The sequence below is a fragment of the Camelus ferus genome, chromosome 27 (genome assembly GCF_009834535.1).
Source record: "Camelus ferus isolate YT-003-E chromosome 27, BCGSAC_Cfer_1.0, whole genome shotgun sequence".
Lineage (NCBI taxonomy): Eukaryota > Metazoa > Chordata > Mammalia > Artiodactyla > Camelidae > Camelus > Camelus ferus.
In genome coordinates, this window is record NC_045722.1 from 1,010,844 (window position 1) to 1,027,442 (window position 16,599).

At 47.1% G+C, this 16,599-nt stretch overlaps 2 protein-coding genes and 1 long non-coding RNA gene across 11 annotated transcripts in view; 2 read left to right on the forward strand and 1 right to left on the reverse strand.

Moving 5' to 3' along the window:
- KIF23 (kinesin family member 23) overlaps positions 1-7,087 on the forward strand; it is a 29,815-nt gene extending 22,728 nt beyond the window's left edge. For 8 of the 9 annotated variants that reach the window (XM_032469274.1, XM_032469279.1, XM_032469275.1 and 5 more), the window contains 4 exons: positions 887-969; positions 1,156-1,234; positions 1,849-1,919; positions 2,520-7,087. In XM_032469274.1, coding sequence (XP_032325165.1) covers positions 887-969; positions 1,156-1,234; positions 1,849-1,919; positions 2,520-2,535 — 249 coding nt within the window. In that variant the 3' untranslated portion in view covers positions 2,536-7,087. Of the gene's footprint in view, positions 1-886; positions 970-1,155; positions 1,708-1,848; positions 1,920-2,519 lie in introns of all 9 variants that reach the window. The other variant, XR_004315725.1, reaches the window with a different exon arrangement.
- Positions 31-13,263, reverse strand: LOC116660279. Its single transcript, XR_004315726.1, has 2 exons — positions 12,871-13,263; positions 31-1,447 (listed from the first exon to the last, which is right to left on the reverse strand). It is a non-coding gene; the product is annotated as an uncharacterized LOC116660279 (long non-coding RNA).
- A 101-nt stretch (positions 13,264-13,364) lies between these two features.
- On the forward strand, positions 13,365-15,327 carry RPLP1 (ribosomal protein lateral stalk subunit P1). Its single transcript, XM_032469280.1, has 3 exons — positions 13,365-13,579; positions 14,068-14,142; positions 15,087-15,327. The coding sequence occupies exons 1-3, from the start codon at positions 13,508-13,510 to the stop codon at positions 15,285-15,287; spliced, it is 348 nt and encodes a 115-aa protein (XP_032325171.1). The 5' UTR covers positions 13,365-13,507; the 3' UTR covers positions 15,288-15,327.
- The last annotated feature ends 1,272 nt before the right edge of the window (positions 15,328-16,599 follow it).

The window sequence follows — 16,599 nt, forward strand, 5'->3', positions numbered from 1 at the left end:
TTTATACAAGGGAAAAAAATACACAAAAAGTCAGCTTAACAAAAATCCATTTACTCTGATGACCCGCAGGCAGCGTCAAATGGACCATAAATGGGTATTTGATAAAACCTTTTTGTTTCTTAGAAAACTAACTACTTGGATTTTGAATCCACGAAATTGGGGCTGAATCTGTTACTTTATTGAATGAGACTTAGAGCCTCAGGTTTGTTAGAGGAACTTCGTATCTATTTTGCACTTTTAATTAACATGTAGTTGGTTTTAACCCCAACTTAAACAGTAAACGAAAGAACTATCTCTGCTTTGTGTCAGTTAAGATAGAAAGCCCACATTAAAATCTGACCTGTCAAAATGATTTAGTATTGAGCTACCCAAGCCCCTTTCCCTGCCCGCAGAACTGGATTTTGTTTTGGTCAGAGTCAGTTAATACTCAAGGAAAGTAAGAAACAAGACCGGTGGGGGGGGGGGGGGAGTTATTCATTTCAAATTGATCTTAGGGGATGGTTCTTATGAGAAGCTATAGTCACAAATAAGGCTGTGCCGTCATTTGAGTCTGAGGAGAGAGTGTATTTACTGCCTTAGAACATCTCGAAATTGCTGGTAGATTTCTTGATCTTTAGTTAAGTTTTTAAATGGGCTGAACAAAAAGGAATGTTATTTTCTGCAGTTAAGACTGCTGCTGATTACACGGCACTGGACTTGCGTTTAGTGAAGGGCGGGAATGCAAATCTCAATGTACTTGAGTGGTGCAGACCCAGCCGTCCAGGCGCCGCCTGGTTTGGTGGGTGGGAGTTCCCGTAAGACAGGAGTCTTAAATGCAATTTGACACATACTTGTGTATCAGCTGGATGTATCAAAGTGTAATGGTGACCTTTTCTCTTGGCTGTAGGGTGATGTTTTTAAAACAAGGGGTGGTGGACAATCCGTCCAGTTTACTGATATTGAGACTGTAAAACAAGAATCACCAACTGGGTAAGTAGCCATCAGCTGCCTTTCTTTAGAGAGCTGTCATTGTCTCACTGCCCATGCTTGAGGGACAGACTGTCCTACAGAGTGTATCCTTAATTCTCTCGACGTATATATGGTATTTTCCTATTTCTAATTCTCCTATTCTCAGATGCAAAAATAACTGTTGCACCACGTTTCCCTTTTCCACAGTCGGAAACGCAGATCTTCCACAGCAGCGCCAGCCCAGCCCGACGGGACGGAGTCTGAGTGGACTGACGTGGAGACAAGGGTAGGAGTGGGGAATGCCTGTTCTAGCCCTGCAGCCGCAGCTTTTCATGCTCTCTGAAACAGCTCAGGTCTGATCTCATGGCCAGTGAGTCCCAGCGAATCTGAGAAGGTAGTTATGTTTCTTTAGGGCTGGTCTTCCTGGAGCTCTTCGCGTCCACGCCCTTCTCTGTAGCACAGAGCGTAGGGCCCAAGAGCCATGTCCGAGGGCTTCACCCTAGAAGAATAAGAACTCACATCAAACTGATGGGGATCTTCTCAGAAGCCAAGTTCCCTGTGGAACGGTTACTCCTGAGGAGAGGCTTCAAGGAAGAGCCTGGGAAGGGGGGGCAGGAGGCCAAGCGGGGCCCTCGCCCCGGACGTTCTCGTGAACTCCTCACGGAGAATGAGGTTTACCTGGACCACCTCTGAAGCCCCTTCTCTGTTTCTGTGGCTATGACACGTGAACCGAGAGCGCCTGATCGGTATTTTAACTAGGTGGGTTATTAACTAGGTGGGTTAACACAGGCGTGCTGGGCTGGAGAACAGTGTTGGATCTCGCCTTGGGTGACTGTCCGGGCAGACCTGGGCTTTACAGGCTGCTGAGGAGCTGACTCCCTCTCCTGTGATCTTCCTCAGTGCTCTGTGGCTGTAGAGATGAGAGCAGGATCTCAACTAGGGCCCGGGTACCAGCACCACGCACAGCCCAAGTGAGTACTGAGCGGCTGCCACCTTTCTCTGCGTGTTTTCCCGCACCCCCTCCCCCACCCCGGCAGACAGCGGCAGTGCCCAGAGCCCAGAGGCCGGGGAAGGGCAGTTAGAGCTGGAAGAGCCCTCGCTCCTGCTGCCCCTGCTCAAGGCTTTGAGAGGCTGAACTGGGGTCACTTACAGGGAGGGGGGCTGAAGCCTGCAGTTCATTCTTTCCTAACTTGCCTCTTACTACAGCAGTAAATGTCCGCTAAAATAGAGCAGAATGGCGGAATCTACGGTAGGGACAGGAGGCACACTTCCCTCTTCTACTGATCACACACCCGAGAGTCTGGCCCATTCTTCGTCCATGTTAATAAAACCCATTCTTTCAAATATTCACCTGTACAAGCCCATATGTCCCGTTTTAACATGTTTTCCTTAGGCAGTGTAGAAAACCAGTCCAACAGGGTAAAGATGGCAAGTCCTGCTTTCTAAGTTTAATACTAGATAAGCGTATTTTATAAATTTCTTGGAAGGACTTTAACTTTTCCCACGATAAACAGGGACTGTCTTAAAGCCTCCTAGAGATTCAACCCTAAATGCTGGCTTGCACGTTTTAGGCGCAAGAAGCCATGAGCTGACCAAGGCTAAATGACGAAAGAACACTTTGGTCTGTGTTGGTGATTGCTCCCGAGTGGTGATGCAGAACTCCAGCTTCGCTGAACATCACAGACCTCAGACGCATGGTGCACGGGCCCGCAGCAAAGACCCCCCACGGCTCCAAAGATGCCTAGGATTCTACAAACTCTCTATTACATGCCTTTCCATATTTAAAATATTAATAGCACAGAAAGACCCTCTTCTCCTTGCCGTATGAACTTTTTTATAATGCTGATTTTTGGTGTATTATGTACCTATGAGCTAATGCATGCGCGTGTCTGTCTTGAGTGATTAAGGAAGAAGGCGTCTAGATCACGCTTTTCACTGTGCCTTTTCCACTTCCTGCCTGAATGTTACGGTTTATAAGCAAACAGAAGCTGCTGATTGGCCGCAAGAATGCACTTTAGATCCTTGACAATTCAAACTCCAAAAGCTGTCAGACCGGCCAATACTAGAACCATTTTAGGAAGTTGGTTTGAATTTTGTATGTATGTACTTCTGACATTTAGATACAAGAAATACAAAGCTGCACGACCGTAATGTAACACACAGCCGGCCCCGCTCCGGGCCGCTGTCACGGGGGACCCGGCTCCAGCGCGCGGGTGTGGCTGCGCCCCTGCTGAGAACCGGACCCCCCCACCAAGCCCAGCATGGCTCTGTGTGCCACACCCTGGCCAGTCTGTCCTTCCTGTGTGTGTTTGACCTGGAATCTTCCTTTTACTTCATTCAATTGACTTAGGGCTTCAAGAGCGGTCTAAAAATTTTCAGGTATGAAAAATCTTAATTACTGATATACTTAACTTATATGTAGATAAAAGTAGGGGGTGATGTCAGCTTCATGGCAGTGAGTTCTTTTTCTCTCCCCTTTTATATTACAACTAATTAGTCATTCTTAACTGAACAGAAGCGTCTCTCCATGACACCAGAACATCCAAAGATTTCCCCCGAGAGATGCTTCAGAAGTAGGTGGGCAGGACCTGGGAGGAAGGCGGAGGGGAGTGCAAAGTGGGGTGGGCGGGGGGAGGGAACACCTGCGGGTCCGGCCAGCCCGACGGGGGACCCAGGCACCCTCGGAGTGGAGCGGGACAGAGACCGGCTTCCACTGCCAGCGAGGATGGCTGCCTCCCTCGGTCTAAAGTGACCGGCTGACCACACGCCGCGAGGCCTCTCCGGCAGCGGGGACCTGGCCTGCCGGGAAGGAGGGGAAGAGGCGAGGTGGACAAGGGCAGAGGGCGTGGAGGGTCTGGTCCCCTGCTGCCTGCCCTGGATTTCAGCAGGAGGGCCGTGCACGACCCTCCGGGGATAACCGAGGTGGATCCCCCTGCCGGGCCGCAGGGGCCAAGCCGTACCCTGCATCCCCGCATCGCGCGGCCAGCCTTCTCACAGGTGCTCCCTGGGGCACCTGCGGCAGCGCAGGTGGAGAAACCGAGACGTGAGCCACGGCGCCACCTTCTGGAGAACAAAAGAAGGGCTCCTGCTGTGACAGCAAACGACTAATACGACGCCTACTTCAGACGCATCAGCAGAGGGCGCTGCACCCCGGTGATCACACCGAAATACATGGTTGCACAAAGGCACAGAATACTTCGATCTGGTAAAGAATGAAAAACATTTGTCACAAGGAGGTTTGATGAGCCACAAGAAAACTCAAAGGCAATTTCGTGAACTTAGGAATAAAATTACTGAACAGAATGTGTTCCTTACCAAACAAATTAAAAAAAAAAAGACATTCTGGAGCTGAAGTCAATGAAATGAAGAAACGGCCTAAGGAATGAGTGACGTGGAGGGTAGGAATTTAGCAATGATGCTGGAGGAGAGAACTGGGATTTTTAAACAGTGGACAAGCCCTCTTATAAGAGGCTGCAAAGACGACGAGACAAACAAGTATCAGAGGAAGGGTCTACCAGAAGGAGCGGGGAGCGCGCACTGAAGACAGAGCAGCTGAGAGCCTCCCAGGCCCGGGGGGAGGGAAGCTGGGCAGCCGAGGCCAAGGAGCTAACGGAACATCCTGTTACCTCGGTGCACACAGACCTCCGAGGCACACTGCAACGAACTGTCAGAAGTCAACGGCAAACAGTCTCCAAGGCAGCCAGGGGGCAGGGGAGGGGAGGACGGCACCTCCAAAGGAGCCCTCACAAGGCTCTCTGTGGGTTTCTCAGCAGGAATTCTACAGGCCAGGAGACAGGAGGATGACGCACTCAAAGTGCTGAAAGATAAACGTGGCCAGCCAAGAACACCTGGCCCAGCAGAGCTGACCTCCAGTTACGAAGGGGAAATAAAACGGGAGGGAGTTCCCCACCACCAGACCTGCCTGGCAGGAGATGCTGAAGGGAGTCCACCTCAAATGGAAGGATGCTAATTAACGATATAAAAACAGATGAAAGTACACAATACTCTAGCTATGGCAAAAAAAAAAAAATTAGAAAACTGTAACTGTATTAGAATGGAGTTATAATTATATGGTAAAAGCTTAAGGAAAAGAATATTAAAAGTAACTGTAGCTACTGTAATTTCTCAACAAGCTCACAGCATAAAAGTAAATTGTGACATCAGAAACATGACGGGAGGAGTACACCGGGGAATGAAAACACGGCGCTATCAGCATGGAAAGGGTCGCTGTACCCGTGAGGTGCATGGTGTGAGCCACATGGCAACCACAAAGTAAGCCTAGAGTCACGGAACAGTAAAAAAAAAAAAAAAGGGTGGGGGGACTGAGCAAATCGCTGGAAAACCACCACTTTGCCAAGGTGGACAGAAACAGACAAAGGAAGGAGGTAACAAATTGCCAGAAGGCAACTGATAAGACAGCCGAGGTTAAGTCGTACGTGCTAACGATCACTGCAGATACAGATGGAATGCGCTCACCACTCGAAAGGCAAAGAGTGGCTGGATGGGTAGAGAAGCAGGACGCAGCTACGTGCTGCGTGCGGAAAGCTCACTTCCGCTCTGACACAGGCTCCAAGTGAAGATGGAAGAGGCTGGTCCGTGCACGTGAAACCAACGGAAGTGGGTGCAGCCATACTCGTGTCAGACAAGACAGACTTCAAGCCAATGAAGTGAGACAAAGAAGGCCGTTCTGTAACAATAAAAGGGTCACTACATCGAGAAGATACAACTGTAAGTACACACACCCAACACCAAATCACTAACATATACTAAGCAAGTCTGTAAAGCTGATTAAATATATCATGCTGATTAAAAATTAACTCAAAATGGATCAAAGCCCCAAACATAAAACCTGGTACTGTAAAACTAGAAGGAAACATACGGAAGAAATCTCAACATTGGTTTTGGCAGTGACTTTTTTTTGGATGTGACAACAAAAACACAACAAAAGCAAAAAGTCAACAAATGGGACTACATCAAACTCAAAAGCTTCTGCACAGCAAAGGAACAGTTAACAAAACGAAAAGCCAACCTACAGAATGAGAAAGTTTTGGCAAATCAGGTATCAAAGGGTTAATATCCAAAATACTAAAGAAAAAGTCATACAACTCAATAGCCAAAAAGAAAAAAAAGAAAAAAAAATCCAATTAAAAGAGTAGAAGAACTAAACAGACCTTCTTTCAAATATGACACTCAAATGGCCAGTGGGCACATAAAGAGATTCTCACCATCACTAATCATCTGGGAAATGCAAATCAAAACCACTGTCACCTCCCACCTGTCAAGAATGGCTATTACCAGGGAGACGAGAGATAAGCGCTGGCAAGGATGTGAAGGGAACAGTTATGCGCTGTTGGATGGGGACATAAAGTGGTGCAGGCACCATGGAAAACAGTATAGAGGTTCCTCAAGAAATTGAAAGTAGAACTGCCATATGACCCAGGCTTCTAGCATGAACAACACACAAGCACCTGCAGGCACTTACCTGAGGACCATGAGAACACTGCCTTGAAAAGATGCCTGCACACCCACGCTCCCTGCAGCATTATTTATCCAAGACATGGAAACAACCTAAGTGTCCACCAACGAATGAATGAACAAAGAAAATGTGTTATATATGATCACAGTGGAATATTATTCAGCCATGAAAAGGTAAAATCCTGCCACTTGAGACAACCCGGGTGGACCTTCAGCGCATTATGCTAAGTGAGGTAAGTCAGACAGGTGCCGTCCAGTGTACGTTACGTGTGGAATTTCTAAAAGTCAAACTGGTAAAAATAGAGAGTAAAATGGTGGTTACTCGGGGACAGGAGGTGAGGGGACAGGACGCATGGAAGCTCACTGCTCACAAGTGTAGGTAAGCCCCGGAGGTACGCTGCTCAGCACACGGACATGGACACGAGCTGCATTACAGACACCAAGCCTGCTGAGACTAAACCTGGTTATTCCAACTACTAAAAGGAAAGAATTAGGAAATGCGACATGGGCGCTAACGACTGTGTGACGACAACCACAGTACAGCATATAAACTATCAGGTCGTGCGCCATAAGGTGCTGTATTCCTTAACCTTACACATTACACCTCAAACACACTTCAGTAAAAAATGGAAAGTAAGTTTTTGCAATTGTGAAAAAAAAAAAAGCAAGCAATAGAAAATATAAAATAATTTGACATTAAATTGACAATGTCTTTTGTGTGTGTGACAACCATAAAGTCTATGTATTAAGTATGGTCTTCTAGACATTTAAATAAAACACATGGTTTGGGGACAAAATAAATTACAAAAAGTGTTACCGAACATCATGGCAAAATATCCATTCGTGTCTGGGTGAATAGACATTCTCTGATTAAGTTAGTTTTTTTTTTTTTTTTTGAGGTTGAACTGTTTTTTTTAAACTAAAATGGCAGTCTTTTTTTAAGTAGTAGTGAAGTGTGATTTTAGTTCTGGCCAGAGGCAGATTGCAGGGTTAAGGATAAGGAAACGGACGAAGCCCGCTGTGTCACTAGCAGCAGAGCAGCAAGCAGCACGCTCCTGGGAGGCTGCGGGGCTCCTCCTTCCATGGGCGCTGCTGTATGTAGCATTTCTGTTTCTTGACTGTATTTTAAACTCTTAAAATGGTCTATTATTTAGTCTTTTGAAAATACATCTTAATAGGAAGTTTTTACTGGAATTTGTCTGCAGTAACAGTGATGCTGAATCCACTAAATCCCTGAACTGCACAAAATAAAGGGAAATGCGTGGACCACTGATGCTTTGCTTAACAGGTCATCTGAAACAGCTATGAGAAACAGCTGTGGTTAACTGGGTGCTCAGTCTCTGATGTGCTGTAAAGACGTTACTTATAATTTACAGAAGAAACAGATCGAGAGTTAATGACATGTTCAAGGACCCCCCAAATCACAAACGGTAAAGCCGACATTCAAGCCCTGGTCTGACATCAAAGCTTTCAGCCACTGTGCTGACGGCTGCGTCTCATTTCCGTAGTTTAACTAAACTTTCTTACCCCTGGTCAGCCTCAGCTGGTAATTCCTGGTGTTCTGCAGAACAGGGCCAGGTGCTACCCTGCCCTTACTGATCTGCAGGACTCTATATCCTGCGGCAACTGTGGACCTCGTGTCTTCTCACAGTCTGACTTTTCCCCCCAAGTTGTGTATGCTATTTTAAAAAATTAACTTAATTTTTAGAATAGTTTAAGACTTACAGAAAAATTGAGGAAAGTACAGAGCTCCCACATATCTCACAGCTGTTTGCCCGTTTTTAATACAGCAGTGCGTTTGTTGCAGCTCGTAAACCAATGCTGATACATTGTCAGTGACCGAAGCCTGTATTATATTTAGACTTCCTTCATTTTTACCTAATGTCTTTTGTCTTCCCCCGAATCCCACGCAGGACCCATATTACACTTGGTCACGGTGCTTCCTTAGGCTCCTCGTGGCTGTGACGGGTTTTCAGACTTTCGGCTTGTAGTTTTCAGTTTTAATGTAATCGAACAATCAATCTTTACCTTTATGTTTTGTGCCTGAAGAAATTTTTGGGGTGAGGACGGTATAGCTCAGTGGTAGAGTGCGTGCTTGAGGTCATGGGTTCAATCCCCAGTACCTTCGTTAAATAAACAAATGAACAAACCAACCTAATTCCGCCCCAAAACAAAGAAAACAGCCAGGTTGCTAGATGAAAGATCAGTATCCAAAATTCAATGGTGTTCCGATACTGAAGTAATAATTTAAGAAAGATTTCACACACAGTCATATAAAAGCCTATGTTTTCCTCTAAATTTTTATTTTGAGTTTTGCTTTTCAGATTATGTATGGAGTGAGGAGGGAAATAAACAGTCTCTCCCCACCCCCACATCCACTACGGCTTTTCTGAAAAGGTGCTCTTCCCCCAACCTCCCCTTCCCATTTACAACGCCACGCCTCTGACCTCGCCGCGTTCCCGCTCACATAAGAGGTTCCCCCTTCTGGTCTGCTGACCAGTGTGTATGTCGGTAGTACTTTTAATTCATTCCCTGCGGGTTTACCTGAGTGCCTCCTATGTGCCAGGGACAAGCGCAGAGGGAAACCGAAGTCCACGCTCTCAGTGGGATTTACACTGCAGTACGTGCCCCCTTATAACAGACAGTTTCCTTAGTTATTACTGACCTTTGACCCTTCCATTAAAATTCAAGGTCAGTTTGTCAAATTCCACTGAAATGGAATTTTGATTAAACTTACATAATCTGGAGAGAATTACCCACTGGAAGAGCTTTCCATCTGTGAATACGGTTTATCACTCTATTTAGGTTGCCTTTGACGTTCCATAAAATTTTATAATTTAAAAAATAACGGTCACGCACATCTTGTTAAGATTTATTCCTAGAAACCCTATGACTTTTACGGCTATCGTATGAGGTACGTTTTTTAATACTGCATCTTCTAATTGACTTCTACTGAGCAACGGAATGCTGCTGGGTTCCGTGCACCAGTGTTGGCGTGAGCTGTCTCGCCAAACCACTTACTGGTCTGAACTGCTTGTCTATGGACCCTCTTGGAGCTCCAGGTAAACAAGTGTATATCATCTATGAGCAATGACGTCGACACCTTTCCAATTTTCATACCTTTCCTTGTCTTATGGAGATGGCTAAACTCTAAAATAGTCATTGAAACAGAAGCAGAGAAAGGGGGCATCCTTGTCTGTCCCTGAGTTTAACGAGTGTGTTCCCGAAGTTTCCCCGTTAAGTGTGATGTTTGCAGTAGATTTCTGGCAGACACCTTATCGGGAGATGGACGTCACCTTCTATTCCAATTTCCTAGGATCTATGTGAATGGTTACTTGCTTTTCTCAAGTAGTTTTTTTAACCTATAAAATGTCCACGTGGATTTTCCTCTTTCTTAATGAATTATTTTTAATAGGATTCATTATGTTGAACTATCCCGTTCAGTCATGATGTGCCAGATTTTTATATACAGTACAGACTCAGTTCATTAATCTTTTGGGTTCCCCCCCCCCGGGCTTTATTGAGATATGATTGATCTTAATGCTTTATTTTAGATTTTACATTTACATTCATAAGTGAGAAGAGCCTATAATTTACTTTCCTTGCAGTCTAATGTTTAGGTTTTGTTCCTACAGTTGTAAAACAACTAGGGTAACAAAATATTAATTTAATTTAAAAAGTATTTATTAATATAGTTTAAAATGGGCAAGACTTTGTTTTATTGTGTGTTGATATGTTTTATATTCACTAGATCAGTTTTTTGCTAAGTACGCTGGTTGGGGAAGTGTGTTTTGATTGACTCATTCTGACTGTGGAAATGTTTGAATTTTTCAATAGTTTTACCTTTTCTTCTGCCCAGATTCCACTATAATTGCTTCCTAGATTTGGATGAAAGCTCAAAACAAGTTTTATTTTTAGAAAGCTTGATAGTTTTCTCAAAGCTTTTTAAAACATTTGGGATGTTAAGATCTGTTTATATTTGCGGCTAAGGTGGATCCAAGGGGGCTCTAACGTGGGGAATCCCAATGGAAACGTCTGGTCAGGGCGATCATCAGATGATGGCGGTGACCAAATAAAGCAGGTTCCTGGAGGGAAAAGAAACAAAACTGAACTGCCTTTCCAGGAAACCACACAAATTCCAAGAGGGAAATAGCTTATGCAATGTAAAGATGACCATCTCTGATGGTTAGAATTAAAGTTTCAGATACGTAATAAGTGAGAACACAAAAGGTGCAGACAATTTGAAGTATCAGAAGTAAGGAAGTTAAGACACTGATGAAAGAAACCGAAGGTCCAAATAAATGGAAAGATATTCCACGTTCACGACTGGAAGAATATGGTTAAAATGTCCATACTATCCAAAGCAATCTACAGATTCAGTGCAATCCCAGTCAAAATTCCAATGCCATTTTTCACAGAACCAGAACAACCCCTAAATTTATATGGAACCAAAATAGACCACGGAAAGCCAAAGTAATCTTGAGAAGCTCCTTAATCTCAAACTATATTACAAAGCTATAGTAATCAAACAGTATGGTATCGGCATAAAAACACACACATAGATCACTGGAACAGAATAGAGCCCAGAGACAAACTCATGCATATACGGTCAATTAACTTAGGACAAAAGAGCCAAGAATACACAACGGACAATCTCTTCAATAAATGGTGTTGGGAAACTGGACAGCCACAGGCAAAAGAATGAAACTATACCACTACCTTTTATCATACACAAAAATTAAACTCAAAATGGATTAAAGATCTGAATGTAAGGCCTGAAATCTTAAAACTCCTAGAAGACATCAGAGCTGGTAAGCTCCCTGCCATAGGTCTTGGTGATGATTTTTTGGACCTGATTCCAAAAGCAAAGGCAACAAAAACAAAAACAAGTAAGTGGGGCGGCATCAAACTAAAAAGCTTCTGTGCAGCAAAGGGAACCGTCCACCCAGTGAAAGGACAACCTACTGAACAGGAGAAGGGATTTGTAAATCATACATCCGAGAAGTTAATATCCAAAATATATAATAAACTCCTACATACAACTCAATAGCAAACAAAACAAACAAAAAACAAAACAAACCCTAAAAAATCAAATTAAAAAAATGGGCAGATCTGAATAGACATTTTTCCAAAGAAGACATACAGATGGCCAGCAGCTACGTGAAAAGGCGTTCAGCATCACTAACCGTCAGGGAAAGGCAAGGCAAAACCTCACTGAGACACCTCTTCACACCTGTCAGAATGGCTACCATCAAGAAGGGGTAAGTGTCGGTGATTATGCGGAGAAACGGGTACCCTTGTGCACTGTCGGTGGGAATGTAAGTTGGTGCCAGCACTATGGAAAACCGTACTGAGCTGTTTTAAAAAGCTAAAAGTAGAACTACGGTAAGATCCAGAAATTCCACTTCTGAATGTTTACCAAAGACAACAAAGACACTAACTTGAAAAGATCCCTGCACCCCAATGTTCACTGCAGCATTATTTACAACGGTCAAGACACAGAAACAACCTAAGTGTCCACCAACAGGTGAATGGATAAAGAAACTGTGGTGGAATACTATTCAGTCATAAAAAATGAACTCTTGCCATTTGAGACCACATAGATGGACTTCGAGGGCATTATACTAAGTGAAATAAGTCAGACAGAGATAGACAAATACAGTAGGAGCTCATTATACATGGAATCCGAAAAAAAGAACCAAACAAACAAAAAACCCAAACAAGCTCATAGATACAGAAAAAAGGCTGGTGGTTGGCCGTGGTGGGAGAAGAGGGGGGAGGATGTGAGTGAAATTAGTGAAGAGGATCAAAAGCTACAGACTTTCGGTTATAAATAAATCATGGTGATGTACCGCATGATGACAACGGTTAATAATATTGCATTGCATATTTAAAAGTTGCTGAGAGACTAGACCTTAAAAGTCTTCAGCACAAGAAGAAAATCTGTTATTTATGTTTGGTGATGGTCGTTAAGTAGACTTATATGGCGATCACTTCCCAGCATGAACTAATATCAAATCATTATGTTGTGCACCTGAAACTAATCAATTAATCATACTTCAATTTTAAAGAAATTTAAAGAAATATTGTCAGTATGAACCCTCCACCAGTTTTTTTTTTTTTTTTTTTAGCTTCAAAGGACACAAAATGGCAATACAGCACCTCGCCAGACAACAGCTGCATTAAGAGGTCTTTTAACATCACAAGTGCGGTTTTAAGACATTTCCGCCCAATCACGGGGTCCCTTATATAAAATAAAGCTGAAGTAGAAAGCTCCCTTATATTCCTAATATTATCTCTTACACTTTGCGAAAAAGAAAGAAGACAACATTTACTCATAAACCCCAAGCCCATCCGTCTCTGCGGCCCAAGCTCGAAGCACTGGGTACCTTCCTAGACGCACACCCAGGCTGCGCCCGCGGGAACTGCGGGATCGTGGCCACTCACCTGGGCTACACCTTCGTTCTCTGCCTGGGCTGCACGTCGTCTTGCCCCTACAAGACGAAGACGTGCTCACCTCTCGCGCTGTGAGCGTTCAGGGAACCCGCGCAGCCGGGTGCGGGGCTCGCCTCTACACGCCACCGCCTGCCGGGGGTGGCGGCGCCACCAAGTAACTGCCTAAAGAGTCCCATGGCGACAGCAGGTGGGAGGACGCCAGCTTGCCGAGGCAACGCTCCTACAACATCTTCACTGCTCACGGGCCCTGAGCCGTCACCCACCACGCAGCTAGCACCTGCACCACCGGCAGCTCTGCGAGCCAGCAAACGAGCGCACTGCCCGCTGTGCGCAGGCGCACCCCGTGGGTCGGCGCGGCGTTTCTAGCTCCGCCTCTTCCGGCGGGTAAGACTTGCTAGTCCCGCCTCTTCCGGCAAGCGCGTCCCGCCTCTTCCGGCAAGCGCGGACGCCGATTGGTCCGCGTGACTCATATAAGAGGCTGCGCGTAGTCACGGCGTTCTTTTTCCTCAGCTGCCGCCAAGGTGCTCGGTTCTTCCGAGGGAGCTAAGGCCGCGTTGGGGTGAGGCCCTCACTTCATCCGGCGACTAGCACCGCGCCCGGCAGCGCCCGCCTGGAGCTCTCCCGCGCCATGGCCTCTGTCTCCGAGCTCGCCTGCATCTACTCGGCCCTTATCCTGCACGATGATGAGGTGACCGTCACGGTGAGTGCGGGCCTGCGGCGGGGCGGGCGGCCTGCGGGCAGCGGTCCCTCAGCGCGGGCGTCCGGGCAGGCGCTTCCGGCCGGAGCCGCGCGGCGCGGGGCGGCGGAGAGCGGGGCGGGCTCCCTTCCGTGGGCCGCGGGCGGGCGGCTCGGGCCTGTCCACGTGCGGCGCGGCGTCCTCCGCGGCTGGCTGTGTCCCCGGGCCTCTGTCCCCTCCCGGCAGGCCTCGCGGGCCCGGCGCGCGTAGTGCGGAGCGCCTGGCACCGCTCGGCGTCCGGCGCGGTCTTCGAGCGGAGATCAGCGGCGCGGGTGAGCTCGCCGCCTGGCAGCGCCTCCCCCTCGGCCGTCCCCGCGGCGGGGCCGGTGGCGCCTTCGGACGGGACGTCCGTGCTTGTGGACACGTTTCGAGTGACCTGCTTTCTGTACTTGGGGGACGAACACGACAGCTGTACGTCGCCGTCTGACGGGTCACCGTCTCACTTGTTTCAGGAGGACAAGATCAACGCCCTCATTAAAGCGGCCGGAGTGAACGTCGAGCCTTTCTGGCCGGGCTTGTTTGCAAAGGTGAGGTGATAGCGAATTTCGGAATCCGGTGCAGTCCGGCGTTGACGCTGACTTCCAGGCGTGCGGAACGCCCCGCACGCCGCTGGACTTCGTCCAAGGGGGATTCCTCACGTTCCGTCTCTCGGAGCTACTTTAATTTTGGTTTGCCATGCCTTTGTGTCTTTCTGGTGTCAAGCTCTGGTTTCTCTTTCCTTCTATTTTGAAACCGTGATAAATACATGACCCGGTCCCTCCCTTACTACAAGGGTCATGCAGAAGATTATCCCGTCTGTGCTGTTGGAAGTAGATCCGGACGGTCTGTTTCAGTGGGAATTGGGTGCAGTGGCCTTTGTTGACCACTTAGTTGCTGGGATCCAAGAGACGCATGGAGGCAGGGTTCCCCCGCGAGGGACCGGGCGCTGGCCGCCTTCCGTTGTGTGGGTTACGGGCACGTGAAGCTGTTCGCCCTGTGTCCTTCAAGAGGATTTTAACGGTTGAAAACACTGTCCCTGTGTCCTCTTTACTGAATTCCCTTGGGGAGAAGTCCTAGAATCACGTAGCAGTCTGAAAAAACGGAATTCCCTGTTAGGAGGAGACATGAGCCGTGGAAAGAATCCTGGTTTGAGTGTCCAAGGCAGCCAGCGTTGTGGGGCCAGTCTTGTCATCTACAGACGGAAGCAGTTCAGTTAGTGGCGCTTTACTGCTAAAATGCAAGATGAGACCTAAAGCCTGAGGAGTGTTTGTAACTGCTTATTTTCCGTATAGCTGTGGGTTGCCCTGGGCTTTATGGAATCCAAGTAGCAGATAATGTCACTGGTAGATGGCAGCAAAGAAGGACTAGAAATATATATAAAGCGTTGGGAATGGATTACTGCCTTGAAAAGGGAGGTACCTCTTTTCTACGGGAGCGCTGTCTAACAAAAAGGACGGAACTGAGCGTTTACCTGTACGTGCGTGTGTTGCAGGCTCTGGCCAACGTCAGCATCGGGAGCCTCATTTGCAACGTGGGGGCCGGTGGGCCCGCCCCCGCCGCCGGGGCTGCCCCCGCAGGAGGCCCCGCGCCAGCCGCCGCCGCCGCCGCCCCGGCTGAGGAGAAGAAAGTGGAAGCGAAGAAGGAAGAGTCCGAGGAGTCTGATGACGACATGGGCTTTGGTCTTTTTGACTAAACCTCTGTAGGAACACATCCAATAAAAAGCTGAGCTCTTCGCTGCTGCTGTTCTTTCTGACAGTTCTGGAGATGTGCTCAGTAAGACGAATGCTGGCCGGCTGTGTTGTCTGCTGCGACTAGCCGGGTGCAGAAGTGGGAGCTGCATGCGGAGGCGAGAGGAGAAAGGTGCAGAGCAGGTACCTCGCTCTGATTTACCCACCTGACTTCATGATTACAGGGTTTGTTCTCTAGATGCAAGAGTCACTGTTGGGCAGGGGCAGAGGAGCTGAGCCAGACCTCAGATTTAGAAAGCCACTTGAAATTTCCAAGTATGAGCCTGGCTATAAAATTCTTGGAACTGTGCTGGGAGTATTAACTATTGCATCCCTGGGTTTAGTTCTACAATACTGACTGACGGGGGGAAATTCAGGTTAGTTATCACAGAGTGAATGAAACCAGATTTCAAACCTGTATTTGAAAAATGAGGTAGCTTTTGGGGAAGGGGTGACCAGTGGTGTGAAGTGGAAGTGAGTTCACTTTTCAAAATGCCAGGATCGTCCTAGGGCTGGATTTTCACGATTCTCTATTCACAGCACCTGGTAGGTGACAGACACTCGGAACATCTTGCTCTTTTGCATTGAGGACATGAGATTGAGGCTTCGATGAAAAAGCTGGACTTTGTAGCCCCCAAATGTCCTCACTCCAGTGTACAGGAACCACTTGGGCAAACGGCTGGGGTGTCCTGTAAAGTCAAATCCATATAACCCAGCAGTTCCACTTTGGCTGTTAACAGACACAAAGATGCTTCTCTGGGAATGCTTAAAGGTCCGTCAACCAGAAAATTAGTGGTCCTAAATTATCAAAGCTCAAAAATAAGGTGGATTCAGACATGTCTGATAAAGGGATGGTAAATAATTCAGGATTTTGAGGCAGGAGGTGTATAATAAGGAAACGTGCATATGTCACTTCAGATTTCGGAGTTGTGACAATAGAGAAGGGTCATGGAGTGCTGAGGGATGTGTCACAAAACGTGTCCGATCTGCAGACCAGTGCTTTTCCTCTCATTCCTCATCCATCAACTAACCTAACCCAAGGCCAGCACTGCTACACAAGTGTCATGCCACTCTGCACCACGGTCCCACGGTAATGGGGTAAGGCCCTGTGTCAGGTGCGTTCCTACTAAGTATATGGAAAGACAAATGAGGCTCTGACGCCAAAGCCTGTCAACAGCTCTCCACCCCGTGCTCCTTTCTCCCCCGTGCAGTGATTTTTCTCATCTGTAATGCACTGAGTACAGCCTCCCAGCGTTGAGATAAGGGGTCCCTTGCTTT

Excerpts from the sequence above, each read along its gene's own strand:
- RPLP1 (XM_032469280.1), top strand. The coding sequence starts at position 13,508 with ATGGCCTCTGTCTCCGAGCTCGCCTGCATCTACTCGGCCCTTATCCTG. Across the intron at positions 13,580-14,067 it reads ATGATGAGGTGACCGTCACG|GAGGACAAGATCAACGCCCT; the intron begins GTGAGTGCGGGC and ends CACTTGTTTCAG. Across the intron at positions 14,143-15,086 it reads GGCCGGGCTTGTTTGCAAAG|GCTCTGGCCAACGTCAGCAT; the intron begins GTGAGGTGATAG and ends CGTGTGTTGCAG.